Source organism: Bombina bombina, unplaced genomic scaffold, assembly GCF_027579735.1.
Source record: "Bombina bombina isolate aBomBom1 unplaced genomic scaffold, aBomBom1.pri scaffold_523, whole genome shotgun sequence".
Taxonomy (NCBI): Eukaryota; Metazoa; Chordata; class Amphibia; order Anura; family Bombinatoridae; genus Bombina; species Bombina bombina.
Window position 1 is genome coordinate 184,976 of NW_026511860.1, and position 19,500 is coordinate 204,475.

At 47.0% G+C, this 19,500-nt stretch overlaps 1 protein-coding gene across 1 annotated transcript in view; it reads right to left on the reverse strand.

The window, feature by feature from the left end:
- The window catches only part of LOC128643975 (protein sidekick-1), a gene marked incomplete in the record, with an annotated part of 285,109 nt that overhangs the window by 173,239 nt on the left and 92,370 nt on the right, over positions 1 to 19,500 (reverse strand). The window contains 3 exon segments of the mRNA XM_053696740.1: positions 1,489 to 1,598; positions 2,377 to 2,498; positions 2,630 to 2,821. Coding sequence (XP_053552715.1) covers positions 1,489 to 1,598; positions 2,377 to 2,498; positions 2,630 to 2,821 — 424 coding nt within the window.

Below are 19,500 nucleotides of genomic sequence, written 5' to 3' on the forward strand. Positions count from 1 at the left end.
GGCATTGCCCCAAAGAAATCAGCTCTTTTACCTGTAAAAAAAAAAAATACAAATACCCCCCACAGTAAAACCCACCACCCACACAACCAAACCCCCAAATAAAATCCTATCTAAACAACCTTAGCTCCCCATTGCCCTGAAAAGGGCATTTGGGTGGGCATTGCCCTTAAAAGGGCATTTAGCTCTTTTTCAGCCCAAACCCTAATCTAAAAATAAAACCCACCCAATAAACCCTTTAAAAAACCTAACACTAACCCCCGAAGATCCACTTACAGTTTTTGAAGACCGGACATCCATCCTCATCCAGCCGGGAGAAGTCTTCATCCAAGCAGCAAGAAGTCGTCCTCCAGGCAGGCAGAAGTCTTCATCCAGACAGCATCTTCTATCTTCATCCTTCCGACGCGGAGCAGCTCCATCTTTAAGACATCCGGCGATGTGGCAGCGATGTTTGGAGTGGCAGATTAGGGGTTAATAATTTTATTTTAGTGTTTGCGATGCGGGAGGGCCTCGGTTTAGGGGTTAATAGGTAGTTTATGGGTGCTAGTGTTCTTTTTAGCACTTTAGTTATGAGTTTTATGCTACAGCTCTGTAACATAAAACCCATAACTACTGACTTTCAGTTTACAGTATGGATCTTGTAGTTATAGGCTGTACAGCTCACTTTTTGGCGGGACAGGCAGACTCGTTATACCGGCGATGTGGAAGTCCCATTGAAAAAGGACTTTTTAAAAACTGCGGTAGTTGCGTTGCGTTACGGCCAAAAAAGTGTGTGGTACAGATATACCTGCAAAACTCGTAATACCAGCTGTAGTGAAAAAGAGCCATAACGCTGCTTTTTCACTCATAACGCAAAACTCGTAATCTAGCCTTATGATAGTTACTGATTGTAAGTCCACACTCTAATTGCTTAGGATCTTGGTTGAAGTGTCCAATAAGCTGTTCGTGATGTAATGGGGTTGGTGTTTAAATTAGTGTATCCATATACTTATTCAGCCAAAAAGTTTTTTCTTCTTCTTTTGGCTGGGGGTTTATGTGCGGCTGTGCGCATATGGAGGAGCCTCCACTGGCACCTTCCTTTGCATGTGTGTATATATATATATATATATATATATACACACACACACACACACACAGACATATATATAAATATATTTACACACACATACAGATAAGTGGAGATGTGTCTGTAGACCTGTTCATGTAGGTATATTAGTGTAAATACATATAAACATAAAGAGTTTTTCAAGACTGTTCTAACAAACACACGTCAATAAAAAAGCAACAAACCAGTCACAACTCTCTATGGCAGGTGCAATGGGCACACGCACGTTTTTAAATGAGCAATTAGGTGTGCACTGTTCTGCATGTTGTGAGGTGCTTAAAGAGTGTGGGCATGTGTGGTGCCTCCCATGAATGGTTTACACAGTGACACCCAGTGGTGAGCAGAACTCACAAGCTGAGAGGGGATGACACCCCCCACACACTCACCTGTAGTAAGTAAAAGGAACAAGATTTGGAATCTCAAGCATTTGCGATTCAGACTGATTCTCTACCTCAAAAAGGGTCACCCACTCCGCTTCATCACCAATGATGCCAACCTAGACAAATCAACACAACCGTCATGGCACAGTAAAAAAGCAAGCATACAGACTTGATCTAGTCCTCATGATAACTATTGGTTATGACGTCTGCCCCCTGAGCTTAACAGCTTATCTCTAACGCGTTTCATCCATAAAAAGTGGCTTAATCAGAGCTGTCACATGAGGAGCCACACTGCAAGTATTTTCCCTGATGACAGTGAATACATTTGACAAAGTTTACGCTTTGTCTGTAAATTCAAAATGAACAGTTACTTATGAAAAGCACATGTAAACACTCTTACACAGTTATGCAGAACATAAATGGCTCCATGTTCTGTGGGTTGTCAATGGGAAGAGACAGAGCAGAAATTTAGGATGAGGAACTGGGGTTAAAATAAAAAACAGGGCTACATTGTGGCTCCTGGGCATTGGAACAGCATTACTATGGGCTAGATTACAAGTGGTGCACTATTTAGCACTCTCGCATAAACACTGCTAGAAGTAATCTTTTTGCACATGCAGTTTAGCTTGTGTAGTACAACTTGAAAGTAAATGTTTTGCAGGACCACGGATATCACAACCGCGCTAACTTTTTCTTCTCATAAACTTCAATGGAGAGCACAGAAGAAAACACATAACACTCATTTGCTAACCCGATAGGAGTTATGAATATTTCACATTCTAATGTTCTTCACATACAGGACAACGTAAATACTTCAATGGAGATTTTGTTAAATTTACAATAGGAATGTGATTCATCCACACAAAGACATAAGGGCTGAGCAACCAACTGTACCTGCCCACCCACTATCCATTTGCAGATGGAAGTCTTCCCATCGTATCCTAGTCGGAACTGGATGGTGGCAGAGCGAGGGCTGATATTAGAGATGATGAGATTGGTAGGGGCCCCAGGAAGTTCTAGGAGAAAGAGGATGTTTTATTACGGTTGTGACAAATATTCAGGGACCAGAGCACAACAAATGCTAAATCCATCCCTTGTGGGAATCAATGAAATCCTTGTATAGCTAGGGGTGTTTATGAATTCTCACCTGGAGGAACCACAGTGGATATTGTGGCAGAAGACACTTGCCCAGCACCTTTTGCAGTTAACGCTGCCACTTTAATAGTGTAAGTGGTGAGAGGAGAGAGCGCCGTGATCTTGTACTCGAGGGTAATATTGTTCAGGGTGTGTGTCACACCATACTCGCTTCTGCTGTACACTTCCCATGATACACTGTAGCCTGAAAGAAAGTCCTACACATAATGCTCAGACATACAGACAAACAGAGGTATTTAAAGCATAACATGAGAATGGTGCATAAGGTCAGGAACAATAAAAATGTCCTTGTAAAGAGCATTTCACGGGGGTTTGCTCTTCTTCCAAGATAACCCATTTACTTAACTCTTCTCCAATGCATCTGTACCTGAGAACTAACGTGTACCTCTGTAATGCTGTGCCCTCTGTACCAACTGTGCCCGCTGCAAACCCTTGCTTTCTGTACCAGCTGTGCCCTCTGCACCAACTGTGCCCTCTGCAAACCCTTGCTTTATGTACCAACTGTGCCCTCTGCATCAACTGTGCCCTCTGCAAACCCTTGCTTTCTGTACCAACTGTGCCTTCTGTACCAACTGTGCCTTCTGTACCAACTGTGCCCTCTGCACCAACTGTGCCCTCTGCAAACCCTTGCTTTCTGTATCAACTGTGCCGTCTGTACCAACTGTGCCCTCTGCACCAACTGTGCCCTCTGCAAACCTTTGCTTTCTGTACCAGCTGTGCCCTCTGCACCAACTGTGCCCTCTGCAAACCCTTGCTTTATGTACCAACTGTGCCCTCTGCACCAACTTTGCCCTCTGCACCAACTGTGCCCTCTGCAAACGCTTGCTTTATGTACCAACTGTGCCCTCTGCAAACCCTTGCTTTCTGTACCAACTGTGCCTTCTGTACCAACTGTGCCCTCTGCACCAACTGTGCCCTCTGCAAACCCTTGCTTTCTATATCAACTGTGCCGTCTGTACCAACTGTGCCCTCTGCACCAACTGTGCCCTCTGCAAACCTTTGCTTTCTGTACCAGCTGTGCCCTCTGCACCAACTGTGCCCTCTGCAAACCCTTGCTTTATGTACCAACTGTGCCCTCTGCACCAACTTTGCCCTCTGCACCAACTGTGCCCTCTGCAAACCCTTGCTTTCTGTACCAACTGTGCCTTCTGCACCAACTGTGCCCTCTGCATCAACTGTGCCCTCTGCACCAACTGTGCCCTCTGCAAACCCTTGCTTTCTGTACCAACTGTGCCTTCTGTACCAACTGTGCCCTCTGCACCAACTGTGCCCTCTGCAAACCCTTGCTTTCTGTACCAACTGTGCCCTCTGTACCAACTGTGCCCTCTGCACCAACTGTGCCCTCTGAAAACCTTTGCTTTCTGTACCCTCTGTACCAACTGTGCCCTCTGCACTAACTGTGCCCTCTGCAAACCCTTGCTTTCTGTACCAACTGTGCCCTCTGCCCCAACTGTGCCCTCTGCACTAACTGTGCCCTCCGCACCAACTGTGCCCTTTGCAACCCTGTGCCTTCTGCACCAACTGTGCCCTCTGCAAACCCTTGCTTTCTGTACCAACTGTGCCCTCTGCACCAACTTTGCCCTCTGCAAACCTTTACTTTCTGTACCAACTGTGCCCTCTGCACCAACTGTGCCCTCCGTACCAACTGTGCCTTCTGTACCAACTGTGCCCTCTGTAATGCTGTGCCCTCTGCAACCCTGTGCTTTCTGTACCAACTGTGCCCTATGTACCAACTGTGCCCTCTGCACCATCTGTGCCCTCTGCAAACCCTTGCTTTCTGTACCAACTGTGCCCTCCGCACCAACTTTGCCCTCTGCAACCCTGTGCCTTCTGTACCAACTGTGCCCTCTGCACCAACTGTGCCCTCTGCAAACCCTTGCTTTCTGTACCAACTGTGCCCTCTGCACCAACTGTGCCCTCCGCACCAACTGTGGCCTCTGCAACCCTGTGACTTCTGTACCAACTGTGCCATCTGTACCAACTGTGCCATCCGTACCAACTGTTCCCTCTGTACCAACTGTGCCCTCCATACCAACTGTGCTCCCTGTGCCCTCTGTACCAACAGTGCCCTCTGTACCAACTGTGCCTTTTGTACCAACTGTGCCCTAAGTAACCAAATTACTTCTTTACCAACTGTGCCCTCTGTAACCCTGTGCTTTTTGTAATCCTGTGCCCTCTGTAACCCTGTGCCTTCTGTAACCCTGTGCCCTTTGTAAACCTGTGCCCAGTGTACCAACAGTGCCATCTGTAACCCTGTGCCCACTGTAGCCCTGTGCCCTCTGTAACCCTGTGCCCACTGTACCAACACTGCCCTCTGTAACCCTGTGCCCACTGTAACCCTCTGCCCACTGTACCAACAGTGCCCTCTGTAACCCTGTGCCCTCTGTAACTCTGTGTCCTCTGTAACCCTGTGACATATGTAACACTGTGTCCACTCCACCCTCTGTAACCCTGTGCCCTCTGTAACTCTGTGTCCTCTGTAACCCTGTGCCCTCTGTAACCCTGTTTCCTCTGTAACCCTGTGCCCTCTGTAACCCTGTGCTTTTTGTAATCCTGTGCCCTCTGTAACCCTGTGCCTTCTGTAACCCTGTGCCCTCTGTAACCCTGTGCCCTTTGTAAACCTGTGCCCAGTGTACCAACAGTGCCATCTGTAACCCTGTGCCCACTGTAGCCCTGTGCCCTCTGTAACCCTGTGCCCACTGTATCCCTGTGCCCACTGTACCAACACTGCCCTCTGTAACCCTGTGCCCTCTGTAACCATGTGCCCTCTGTAACCCTGTTTCCTCTGTAACCCTGTGCCCTCTGTAACCCTGTGCCCTCTGTAACCCTGTGCCCTCTGCAAACCCTTGCTTTCTGTATCAACTGTGCCGTCTGTACCAACTGTGCCCTCTGCACCAACTGTGCCCTCTGCAAACCTTTGCTTTCTGTACCAGCTGTGCCCTCTGCACCAACTGTGCCCTCGGCAAACCCTTGCTTTATGTACCAACTGTGCCCTCTGCACCAACTTTGCCCTCTGCACCAACTGTGCCCTCTGCAAACGCTTGCTTTATGTACCAACTGTGCCCTCTGCAAACCCTTGCTTTCTGTACCAACTGTGCCTTCTGTACCAACTGTGCCCTCTGCACCAACTGTGCCCTCTGCAAACCCTTGCTTTCTATATCAACTGTGCCGTCTGTACCAACTGTGCCCTCTGCACCAACTGTGCCCTCTGCAAACCTTTGCTTTCTGTACCAGCTGTGCCCTCTGCACCAACTGTGCCCTCTGCAAACCCTTGCTTTATGTACCAACTGTGCCCTCTGCACCAACTTTGCCCTCTGCACCAACTGTGCCCTCTGCAAACCCTTGCTTTCTGTACCAACTGTGCCTTCTGCACCAACTGTGCCCTCTGCATCAACTGTGCCCTCTGCACCAACTGTGCCCTCTGCAAACCCTTGCTTTCTGTACCAACTGTGCCTTCTGTACCAACTGTGCCCTCTGCACCAACTGTGCCCTCTGCAAACCCTTGCTTTCTGTACCAACTGTGCCCTCTGTACCAACTGTGCCCTCTGCACCAACTGTGCCCTCTGCACCAACTGTGCCCTCTGAAAACCTTTGCTTTCTGTACCCTCTGTACCAACTGTGCCCTCTGCACCAACTGTGCCCTCTGCAAACCCTTGCTTTCTGTACCAACTGTGCCCTCTGCCCCAACTGTGCCCTCTGCACTAACTGTGCCCTCCGCACCAACTGTGCCCTTTGCAACCCTGTGCCTTCTGCACCAACTGTGCCCTCTGCAAACCCTTGCTTTCTGTACCAACTGTGCCCTCTGCACCAACTTTGCCCTCTGCAAACCTTTACTTTCTGTACCAACTGTGCCTTCTGTACCAACTGTGCCCTCTGTAATGCTGTGCCCTCTGCAACCCTGTGCTTTCTGTACCAACTGTGCCCTATGTACCAACTGTGCCCTCTGCACCATCTGTGCCCTCTGCAAACCCTTGCTTTCTGTACCAACTGTGCCCTCCGCACCAACTTTGCCCTGTGCCTTCTGTACCAACTGTGCCCTCTGCACCAACTGTGCCCTCTGCAAACCCTTGCTTTCTGTACCAACTGTGCCCTCTGCACCAACTGTGCCCTCCGCACCAACTGTGGCCTCTGCAACCCTGTGACTTCTGTACCAACTGTGCCATCTGTACCAACTGTGCCCTCCGTACCAACTGTTCCCTCTGTACCAACTGTGCCCTCCATACCAACTGTGCTCCCTGTGCCCTCTGTACCAACAGTGCCCTCTGTACCAACTGTGCCTTTTGTACCAACTGTGCCCTAAGTAACCAAATTACTTCTTTACCAACTGTGCCCTCTGTAACCCTGTGCTTTTTGTAATCCTGTGCCCTCTGTAACCCTGTGCCTTCTGTAACCCTGTGCCCTCTGTAACCCTGTGCCCTTTGTAAACCTGTGCCCAGTGTACCAACAGTGCCATCTGTAACCCTGTGCCCACTGTAGCCCTGTGCCCTCTGTAACCCTGTGCCCACTGTATCCCTGTGCCCACTGTACCAACACTGCCCTCTGTAACCCTGTGCCCTCTGTTACCCTGTGCCCACTGTAACCCTCTGCCCACTGTACCAACAGTGCCCTCTGTAACCCTGTGCCCTCTGTAACTCTGTGTCCTCTGTAACCCTGTGCCCTCTGTAACCCTGTGCCCTCTGTAACCCTGTGTCCTCTGTAACCCTGTGCCCTCTGTAACCCTGTGCCCACTGTAACCATGTGCTCTCTGGTGGGTTTTTGGTTCAGTGTAGAGAGGGTTTTTGATGCGGTGTAGGGAAGCAGAGAGGGTTTTTTGGTGCGGTGTAGGGAAGCAGAGAGGGGTTTTGGTGCAGTGTAGTGAAGCAGAGAGGGGTTTTGGTGCGGTGTAGTGAAGCAGAGAGGGATTTTGGTGTAGTGTAGTGAAGCAGAGAGGGGTTTTGGTGTAGTGAAGCAGAGAGGGGTTTTGGTGTAGTGAAGCAGAGAGGGGTTTTGGTGTAGTGAAGCAGAGAGGGGTTTTGGTGCAGTGTAGTGAAGCAGAGAGGGGTTTTGGTGCAGTGTAGTGAAGCAGAGAGGGGTTTTGGTGCGGTGTAGTGAAGCAGTAAGGGGTTTTGGTGCAGTGTAGTGAAGCAGAGAGGGGTTTTGGTGCAGTGTAGTGAAGCAGAGAGGGGTTTTGGTGCAGTGTAGTGAAGCAGAGAGGGGTTTTGGTGCAGTGTAGTGAAGCAGAGAGGGGTTTTGGTGCAGTGTAGTGAAGCAGAGAGGGGTTTTGGTGCAGTGTAGTGAAGCAGAGAGGGGTTTTGGTGCGGTGTAGTGAAGCAGTAAGGGGTTTTGGTGCAGTGTAGTGAAGCAGAGAGGGATTTTGGTGCGGTGTAGTGAAGCAGAGAGGGTTTTTGGTGCGGTGTAGTGAAGCAGAGAGGGGTTTTGGTGCGGTGTAGTGAAGCAGAGAGGGGTTTTGGTGCAGTGTAGTGAAGCAGAGAGGGGTTTTGGTGCGGTGTAGTGAAGCAGAGAGGGTTTTTGGTGCGGTGTAGTGAAGCAGAGAGGGTTTTTTGGTGCGGTGTAGTGAAGCAGAGAGGGTTTTTGGTGCGGTGTAGTGAAGAAGAGAGGGTTTTTGGTGCGGTGTAGTGAAGCAGAGAGGGGTTTTGGTGCAGTGTAGTGAAGCAGAGAGGGTTTTTGGTGCGATGTAGTGAAGAAGAGAGGGTTTTGGTGCAGTGTAGTGAAGCAGAGATCAGAGAGGGGTTTTTGGTGCGGTGTAGGGAAGCAGAGAGGGGTTTTGGTGCAGTGTAGTGGAGCAGTAAGGGGTTTTGGTGTAGTGTAGTGAAGCAGAGAGGGTTTTGGTGCAGTGTAGTGAAGCAGAGAGGGGTTTTGGTGCAGTGTAGTGAAGCAGAGAGGGGTTTTGGTGCAATGTAGTGAAGCAGAGAGGGTTTTTGGTGCGGTGTAGTGAAGAAGAGAGGGGTTTTGGTGCGGTGTAGTGAAGCAGAGAGGGGTTTTGGTGCGGTGTAGTGAAGAAGAGAGGGTTTTGGTGCGGTGTAGTGAAGAAGAGAGGGTTTTGGTGCGGTGTAGTGAAGAAGAGAGGGTTTTGGTGCAGTGTAGTGAAGCAGAGAGGGGTTTTGGTGCAGTGTAGTGAAGCAGAGAGGGGTTTTGGTGCAGTGTAGTGAAGCAGAGAGGGGTTTTGGTGCAGTGTAGTGAAGCAGAGAGGGGTTTTGGTGCAGTGTAGTGAAGCAGAGAGGGGTTTTGGTGCAGTGTAGTGAAGCAGAGAGGGTTTTTGGTGCGGTGTAGTGAAGCAGAGAGGGTTTTTGGTGCGGTGTAGTGAAGCAGAGAGGGGTTTTGGTGCGGTGTAGTGAAGCAGAGAGGGTTTTTGGTGCGGTGTAGTGAAGCAGAGAGGGTTTTTGGTGCAGTGTAGTGAAGCAGAGAGGGGTTTTGGTGCAGTGTAGTGAAGCAGAGAGGGTTTTTGGTGTGGTGTAGTGAAGCAGAGAGGGTTTTTGGTGCAGTGTAGTGAAGCAGTAAGGGGTTTTGGTGCAGTGTAGTGAAGCAGTGAGGGTTTTTGGTGTGGTGTAGTGAAGCAGAGAGGGTTTTTGGTGCGGTGTAGTGAAGCAGAGAGGGTTTTTTGGTGCGGTGTAGTGAAGCAGAGAGGGTTTTTTGGTGCGGTGTAGTGAAGCAGAGATCAGAGAGGGGTTTTTGGTGTGGTGTAGTGAAGCAGAGAGGGTTTTTTGGTGCGGTGTAGTGAAGCAGTAAGGGGTTTTGGTGCAGTGTAGTGAAGCAGAGAGGGGTTTTGGTGCAGTGTAGTGAAGCAGAGAGGGTTTTTGGTGCGGTGTAGTGAAGCAGAGAGGGTTTTTGGTGCAGTGTAGTGAAGCAGAGAGGGTTTTTGGTGCAGTGTAGTGAAGCAGAGAGGGTTTTTGGTGCAGTGTAGTGAAGCAGAGGGGTTTTGGTGCGGTGTAGTAAAGCAAAGAGGGTTTTTTGGTGCGGTGTAGTGAAGCAGAGAGGGATTTTGGTGCGGTGTAGTGAAGCAGAGAGGGATTTTGGTGCAGTGTAGTGAAGCAGAGAGGGGTTTTGGTGCTGTGTAGTGAAGCAGAGATCAGAGAGGGTTTTTTGGTGCGGTGTAGTGAAGCAGAGAAGAGTTTTGGTGCGGTGTAGTACAGCAGAGAAGAGTTTTGGTGCAGTGTAGTACAGCAGAGAAGAGTTTTGGTGCGGTGTAGTACAGCAGAGAAGAGTTTTGGTGCAGTGTAGTACAGCAGAGAAGAGTTTTGGTGCGGTGTAGTACAGCAGAGAAGAGATTAGGTGCGGGGTAGTACAGCAGAGAAGAGTTTTGGTGCGGTGTAGTACAGCAGAGAAGAGTTTTGGTGCGGTGTAGTACAGCAGAGAAGAGTTTTGGTGCGGTGTAGTACAGCAGAGAAGAGTTTTGGTGCGGTGTAGTACAGCAGAGAAGAGTTTTGGTGCGGGGTAGTACAGCAGAGAAGAGTTTTGGTGCGGTGTAGTACAGCAGAGAAGAGTTTTGGTGCGGGGTAGTACAGCAGAGAAGAGTTTTGGTGCGGTGTAGTACAGCAGAGAAGAGTTTTGGTGCGGTGTAGTAAAGCAGAGAAGAGTTTTGGTGCGGTGTAGTACAGCAGAGAAGAGTTTTGGTGTGGTGTAGTAAAGCAGAGAAGAGTTTTGGTGCGGTGTAGTAAAGCAGAGAAGAGTTTTGGTGCAGTGTTGTACAGCATAGAAGAGTTTTGGTGCAGTGTTGTACAGCAGAGAAGAGTTTTGGTGCGGTGTAGTAAAGCAGAGAAGAGTTTTGGTGCAGTGTAGTACAGCAGAGAAGAGTTTTGGTGCGGTGTAGTACAGCAGAGAAGAGTTTTGGTGCAGTGTTGTACAGCATAGAAGAGTTTTGGTGCAGTGTTGTACAGCAGAGAAGAGTTTTGGTGCGGTGTAGTACAGCAGAGAAGAGTTTTGGTGCAGTGTAGTACAGCAGAGAAGAGTTTTGGTGCAGTGTTGTACTGCAGAGAAGAGTTTTGGTGCGGTGTAGTAAAGCAGAGAAGAGTTTTGGTGCGGTGTAGTACAGCAGAGAAGAGTTTTGGTGCAGTGTAGTACAGCAGAGAAGAGTTTTGGTGCGGTGTAGTAAAGCAGAGAAGAGTTTTGGTGCGGTGTAGTAAAGCAGAGAAGAGTTTTGGTGCGGTGTAGTACAGCAGAGAAGAGTTTTGGTGCGGTGTAGTAAAGCAGAGAAGAGTTTTGGTGCAGTGTAGTACAACAGAGAAGAGTTTTGGTGCGGTGTAGTACAGCAGAGAAGAGTTTTGGTGCGGTGTAGTAAAGCAGAGAAGAGTTTTGGTGCGGTGTAGTACAGCAGAGAAGAGTTTTGGTGCGGTGTAGTACAGCAGAGAAGAGTTTTGGTGCGGTGTAGTACAGCAGAGAAGAGTTTTGGTGCGGTGTAGTACAGCAGAGAAGAGTTTTGGTGCGGTGTAGTACAGCAGAGAAGAGTTTTGGTGCGGTGTAGTAAAGCAGAGAAGAGTTTTGGTGCGGTGTAGTAAAGCAGAGAAGAGTTTTGGTGCGGTGTAGTACAGCAGAGAAGAGTTTTGGTGCGGTGTAGTACAGCAGAGAAGAGTTTTGGTGCGGTGTAGTACAGCAGAGAAGAGTTTTGGTGCGGTGTAGTACAGCAGAGAAGAGTTTTGGTGCGGTGTAGTACAGCAGAGAAGAGTTTTGGTGCGGTGTAGTAAAGCAGAGAAGAGTTTTGGTGCGGTGTAGTAAAGCAGAGAAGAGTTTTGGTGCGGTGTAGTAAAGCAGAGAAGAGTTTTGGTGCGGTGTAGTACAGCAGAGAAGAGTTTTGGTGCGGTGTAGTGAAGCAGAGAAGAGTGTTGGGGGCCCATTTATCATTTATCAAGCTCCGGATGGAGCTTGAGGGCCCGTGTTAAAGACCGCTGCTCCATAACCTGTCCGCCTGCTCAGAACATTGCCGCAATTCAACCCGATCAAGTACGATCAAGTTGATTGACACCCCCCCTGCTGGCAGCACATCTGCAGGGGGCAGAGCTGCTGGTGCAATGCTGAATACGGAAAGCGTATTGCTCTCTGCATTAAGCGAGGTCTGGCGGACCTGATCCGCACTGTCGGATCAGGTTCGAGAGACCTTTGATAAATATCCCCCTTGGTGTAATAAAGCAGAGAGGAGATTTGGTGCGGTGTAGTACAGCAGAGAGGGTTTTTGGTGTAGTGTAGTGAAGCAGAGAGGGGTATTGTTGTAGTGAAGCAGAGAGGGGTTTTGCTGCGGTGTAGAAAAGCAGGGAGGGGTTTTGGTGTGATGAAGCAGGTGTGTGAGACCGTATCTGTATATATAGGTGCCTGTACATACAGGTGTGTGTGAGACCGTATCTGTATATATAGGTGCCTGTACATACAGGTGTGTGTGAGACCGTATCTGTACATATAGGTGCCTGCACATACAGGTGTGTGTGAGACCGTATCTGTATATATAGGTGCCTGTACATACAGGTGTGTGTGAGACCGTATCTGTATATATAGGTGCCTGCACATACAGGTGTGTGTGAGACCGTATCTGTATATATAGGTGTCTGTACATACAGGTGTGTGTGAGACCGTATCTGTATATATATAGGTGCCTGTACATACAGGTGTGTGTGAGACCGTATCTGTATATATATATAGGTGCCTGCACATACAGGTGTGTGTGAGACCGTATCTGTATATATAGGTGCCTGTACATACAGGTGTGTGTGTGACCGTATCTGTATATATATAGGTGCCTGCACATACAGGTGTGTGTGAGACCGTATCTGTATATATAGGTGCCTGTACATACAGGTGTGTGTGTGAGACCGTATCTGTATATATAGGTGCCTGTACATACAGGTGTGTGTGAGACCGTATCTGTATATATAGGTGCCTGCACATACAGGTGTGTGTGAGACTGTATCTGTACATATAGGTGCCTGCACATACAGGTGTGTGTGTGACCGTATCTGTATATATAGGTGCCTGTACATACAGGTGTGTGTGAGACTGTATCTGTATATATATATATAGGTGCCTGCACATACAGGTGTGTGTGAGACCGTATCTGTATATATAGGTGCCTGCACATACAGGTGTGTGTGAGACCGTATCTGTATATATAGGTGCCTGTACATACAGGTGTGTGTGAGACCGTATCTGTATATATAGGTGCCTGCACATACAGGTGTGTGTGAGACTGTATCTGTACATATAGGTGCCTGTACATACAGGTGTGTGTGAGACCGTATCTGTATATATAGGTGCCTGTACATACAGGTGTGTGTGAGACCGTATCTGTATATATATAGGTGCCTGCACATACAGGTGTGTGTGAGACCGTATCTGTACATATAGGTGCCTGTACATACAGGTGTGTGTGAGACCGTATCTGTATATATAGGTGCCTGCACATACAGGTGTGTGTGTGACAGTATCTGTATATATAGGTGCCTGCACATACAGGTGTGTGTGAGACCGTATCTGTATATATAGGTGCCTGTACATACAGGTGTGTGTGTGACCGTATCTGTATATATAGGTGCCTGCACATACAGGTGTGTGTGAGACTGTATCTGTATATATAGGTGCCTGTACATACAGGTGTGTGTGAGACCGTATCTGTATATATAGGTGCCTGTACATACAGGTGTGTGTGAGACTGTATCTGTATATATAGGTGCCTGCACATACAGGTGTGTGTGAGACCGTATCTGTACATATAGGTGCCTGTACATACAGGTGTGTGTGAGACCGTATCTGTATATATAGGTGCCTGTAAATACAGGTGTGTGTGAGACCATATCTGTATATATAGGTGCCTGCACATACAGGTGTGTGTGAGACCGTATCTGTATATATAGGTGCCTGTACATACAGGTGTGTGTGTGAGACCGTATCTGTATATATAGGTGCCTGCACATACAGGTGTGTGTGAGACCGTATCTGTATATATAGGTGCCTGCACATACAGGTGTGTGTGAGACCGTATCTGTATATATAGGTGCCTGCACATACAGGTGTGTGTGAGACCGTATCTGTATATATAGGTGCCTGCACATACAGGTGTGTGTGAGACCGTATCTGTATATATAGGTGCCTGCACATACAGGTGTGTGTGAGACCGTATCTGTATATATAGGTGCCTGCACATACAGGTGTGTGTGAGACGGTATCTGTATATATAGGTGCCTGTACATACAGGTGTGTGTGAGACCGTATCTGTATATATTGGTGCCTGCACATACAGGTGTGTGTGAGACTGTATCTGTATATATAGGTGCCTGCACATACAGGTGTGTGTGAGACCGTATCTGTACATATAGGTGCCTGCACATACAGGTGTGTGTGAGACCGTATCTGTATATATAGGTGCCTGCACATACAGGTGTGTGTGAGACCGTATCTGTTTATATAGGTGCCTGTACATACAGGTGTGTGTGAGACCGTATCTGTATATATAGGTGCCTGTACATACAGGTGTGTGTGAGACCGTATCTGTATATATATAGGTGCCTGTACATACAGGTGTGTGTGAGACCGTATCTGTATATATATAGGTGCCTGCACATACAGGTGTGTGTGAGACCGTATCTGTATATATAGGTGCCTGTACATACAGGTGTGTGTGAGACCGTATCTGTATATATATAGGTGCCTACACATACAGGTGTGTGTGAGACCGTATCTGTACATATAGGTGCCTGTACATACAGGTGTGTGTGAGACCGTATCTGTATATATAGGTGCCTGCACATACAGGTGTGTGTGTGTGACAGTATCTGTATATATAGGTGCCTGTACATACAGGTGTGTGTGTGACCGTATCTGTACATATAGGTGCCTGCACATACAGGTGTGTGTGAGACCGTATCTGTATTTATAGGTGCCTGTACATACAGGTGTGTGTGTGACCGTATCTGTATATATAGGTGCCTGCACATACAGGTGTGTGTGAGACCGTATCTGTATATATAGGTGCCTGTACATACAGGTGTGTGTGAGACCGTATCTGTATATATAGGTGCCTGTACATACAGGTGTGTGTGAGACCGTATCTGTATATATAGGTGCCTGCACATACAGGTGTGTGTGAGACCGTATCTGTACATATAGGTGCCTGTACATACAGGTGTGTGTGAGACCGTATCTGTATATATAGGTGCCTGTAAATACAGGTGTGTGTGAGACCATATCTGTATATATAGGTGCCTGCACATACAGGTGTGTGTGTGACCGTATCTGTATATATAGGTGCCTGCACATACAGGTGTGTGTGAGACCGTATCTGTATATATAGGTGCCTGCACATACAGGTGTGTGTGAGACAGTATCTGTATATATAGGTGCCTGTACATACAGGTGTGTGTGTGAGACCGTATCTGTATATATATATATAGGTGCCTGTACATACAGGTGTGTGTGTGAGACCGTATCTGTATATATAGGTGCCTGCACATACAGGTGTGTGTGAGACCGTATCTGTATATATAGGTGCCTGCACATACAGGTGTGTGTGTGAGACCGTATCTGTATATATAGGTGCCTGCACATACAGGTGTGTGTGAGACCGTATCTGTATATATAGGTGCCTGCACATACAGGTGTGTGTGTGAGACCGTATCTGTATATATAGGTGCCTGCACATACAGGTGTGTGTGAGACCGTATCTGTATATATAGGTGCCTGCACATACAGGTGTGTGTGAGACCGTATCTGTATATATAGGTGCCTGCACATACAGGTGTGTGTGAGACCGTATCTGTATATATAGGTGCCTGCACATACAGGTGTGTGTGAGACGGTATCTGTATATATAGGTGCCTGTACATACAGGTGTGTGTGAGACCGTATCTGTATATATTGGTGCCTGCACATACAGGTGTGTGTGAGACTGTATCTGTATATATAGGTGCCTGCACATACAGGTGTGTGTGAGACCGTATCTGTACATATAGGTGCCTGCACATACAGGTGTGTGTGAGACCGTATCTGTATATATAGGTGCCTGCACATACAGGTGTGTGTGAGACCGTATCTGTTTATATAGGTGCCTGTACATACAGGTGTGTGTGAGACCGTATCTGTATATATAGGTGCCTGTACATACAGGTGTGTGTGAGACCGTATCTGTATATAGAGGTGCCTGCACATACAGGTGTGTGTGTGAGACCGTATCTGTATATATAGGTGCCTGCACATACAGGTGTGTGTGAGACCGTATCTGTATATATAGGTGCCTGCACATACAGGTGTGTGTGAGACCGTATCTGTATATATAGGTGTCTGCACATACAGGTGTGTGTGTGAGACCGTATCTGTATATATAGGTGCCTGTACATACAGGTGTGTGTGAGACCGTATCTGTATATATAGGTGCCTGCACATACAGGTGTGTGTGAGACTGTATCTGTATATATAGGTGCCTGCACATACAGGTGTGTGTGAGACCGTATCTGTTTATATAGGTGCCTGCACATACAGGTGTGTGTGAGACCGTATCTGTATATATATATAGGTGCCTGCACATACAGGTGTCTGTGAGACCGTATCTGTATATATAGGTGCCTGCACATACAGGTGTGTGTGAGACCGTATCTGTACATATAGGTGCCTGCACATAAAGGTGTGTGTGTGACCGTATCTGTACATATAGGTGCCTGCACATACAGGTGTGTGTGAGACCGTATCTGTATATATAGGTGCCTGCACATACAGGTGTGTGTGAGACCGTATCTGTATATATAGGTGCCTGCACATACAGGTGTGTGTGAGACCGTATCTGTAAATATAGGTGCCTGTACATACAGGTGTGTGTGTGACCGTATCTGTATATATAGGTGCCTGCACATACAGGTGTGTGTGAGACCGTATCTGTATATATAGGTGCCTGCACATACAGGTGTGTGTGTGACCGTATCTGTATATATAGGTGCCTGTACATACAGGTGTGTGACCGTATCTGTATATATAGGTGCCTGCACATAAAGCTGTGTGTGTGACCGTATCTGTATATATAGGTGCCTGTACATACAGGTGTGTGTGTGTGACAGTATCTGTATATATAGGTGCCTGCACATACAGGTGTGTGTGAGACCGTATCTGTATATATAGGTGCCTGCACATACAGGTGTGTGTGAGACCGTATCTGTATATATAGGTGCCTGTACATACAGGTGTGTGTGAGACCGTATCTGTATATATAGGTGCCTGCACATAAAGGTGTGTGTGAGACCGTATCTGTATATATAGGTGCCTGCACATACAGGTGTGTGTGAGACCGTATCTGTATATATAGGTGCCTGCACATACAGGTGTGTGTGAGACCGTATCTGTACATATAGGTGCCTGCACATACAGGTGTGTGTGAGACCGTATCTGTACATATAGGTGCCTGCACATACAGGTGTGTGTGAGACCGTATCTGTATATATATAGGTGCCTGCACATACAGGTGTCTGTGAGACCGTATCTGTACATATAGGTGCCTGCACATACAGGTGTGTGTGTGACCGTATCTGTATATATATAGGTGCCTGCACATACAGGTGTGTGTGAGACCGTATCTGTATATATAGGTGCCTGTACATACAGGTGTGTGTGTGACCGTATCTGTACATATAGGTGCCTGCACATACAGGTGTGTGTGTGTGACCGTATCTGTACATATAGGTGCCTACACATACAGGTGTGTGTGAGACTGCATCTGTACATATAGGTGCCTGCACATACAGGTGTGTGTGTGACCGTATCTGTATATATAGGTGCCTGCACATACAGGTGTGTGTGAGACCGTATCTGTACATATAGGTGCCTGCACATACAGGTGTGTGTGAGACCGTATCTGTACATATAGGTGCCTGCACATACAGGTGTGTGTGTGACCGTATCTGTATATATAGGTGCCTGTACATACAGGTGTGTGTGAGACCATATCTGTATATATAGGTGCCTGCACATACAGGTGTGTGTGTGACCGTATCTGTATATATAGGTGCCTGCACATACAGGTGTGTGTGTGACAGTATCTGTATATATAGGTGCCTGTACATACAGGTGTGTGTGAGACCATATCTGTATATATAGGTGCCTGCACAAACAGGTGTGTGTGTGACCGTATCTGTATATATAGGTGCCTGCACATACAGGTGTGTGTGAGACCGTATCTGTATATATAGGTGCCTGTACATACAGGTGTGTGTGAGACCATATCTGTATATATAGGTGCCTGCACATACAGGTGTGTGTGAGACCATATCTGTATATATAGGTGCCTGCACATACAGGTGTGTGTGAGACCGTATCTGTACATATAGGTGCCTGCACATACAGGTGTGTGTGAGACCGTATCTGTACATATAGGTGCCTGCACATACAGGTGTGTGTGAGACTGTATCTGTACATATAGGTGCCTGCACATACAGGTGTGTGTGTGACCGTATCTGTATATATAGGTGCCTGCACATACAGGTGTGTGTGTGACCGTATCTGTATATATAGGTGCCTGTACATACAGGTGTGTGTGAGACCGTATCTGTATATATATAGGTGCCTGCACATACAGGTGTGTGTGAGACCGTATCTGTATATATATAGGTGCCTGCACATACAGGTGTGTGTGAGACCGTATCTGTATATATAGGTGCCTGCACATACAGGTGTGTGTGAGACCGTATCTGTATATATATATATATATATATATATATAGGTGCCTGCACATACAGGTGTGTGTGAGACCGTATCTGTATATATAGGTGCCTTCACATACAGGTGTGTGTGAGACCGTATCTGTATATATAGGTGCCTGCACATACAGGTGTCTGTGAGACCGTATCTGTACATATATAGGTGCCTGTACATACAGCTGTGTGTGAGACCGTATCTGTATATATATAGGTGCCTGCACATACAGGTGTGTGTGAGACCATATCTGTATATATATATATATAGGTGCCTGCACATACAGGTGTGTGTGAGACTATATCTGTATATATAGGTGCCTGCACATACAGGTGTGTGTGAGACCGTATCTGTATATATAGGTGCCTGTACATACAGGTGTGTGTGAGACCATATTTGTATATATATAGGTGCCTGCACATACAGGTGTGACTGTGACCATATCTGTATATATATATATATATATATATATATATATATATATATATATATATATATATATATATATATATATATATATATATATATATATATATATATATATATAGGTGCCTGCACATACAGGTGTGACTGTGACCATATCTGTATATATATAGGTGCCTGGACATACAGGTGTGTGTGAGACCATATCTGTATATATATAGGTGCCTGCACATACAGGTGTGTGTGAGACCGTATCTGTATATATAGGTGCCTACACATACAGGTGTGTGTGTGAGACGGTATCTGTATATATATAGGTGCCTGCACATACAGGTGTGTGTGAGACCGTATCTGTATATATAGGTGCCTGTACATACAGGTGTGTGTGAGACCGTATCTGTATATATAGGTGCCTGTACATACAGGTGTGTGTGAGACCGTATCTGTATATATATAGGTGCCTGCACATACAGGTGTGTGTGAGACCATATCTGTATATATATATATGTGCCTGCACATACAGGTGTGTGTGAGACCGTATCTGTATATATAGGTGCCTGCACATACAGGTGTGTGTGAGACCATATCTGTATATATATAGGTGCCTGCACATACAGGTGTGACTGTGAGACCATATCTGTATATATATAGGTGCCTGCACATACAGGTGTGACTGTGACCATATCTGTATATATATAGGTGCCTGCACATACAGGTGTGTGTGAGACCATATCTGTATATATATAGGTGCCTGCACATACAGGTGTGTGTGAGACCGTATCTGTATATATA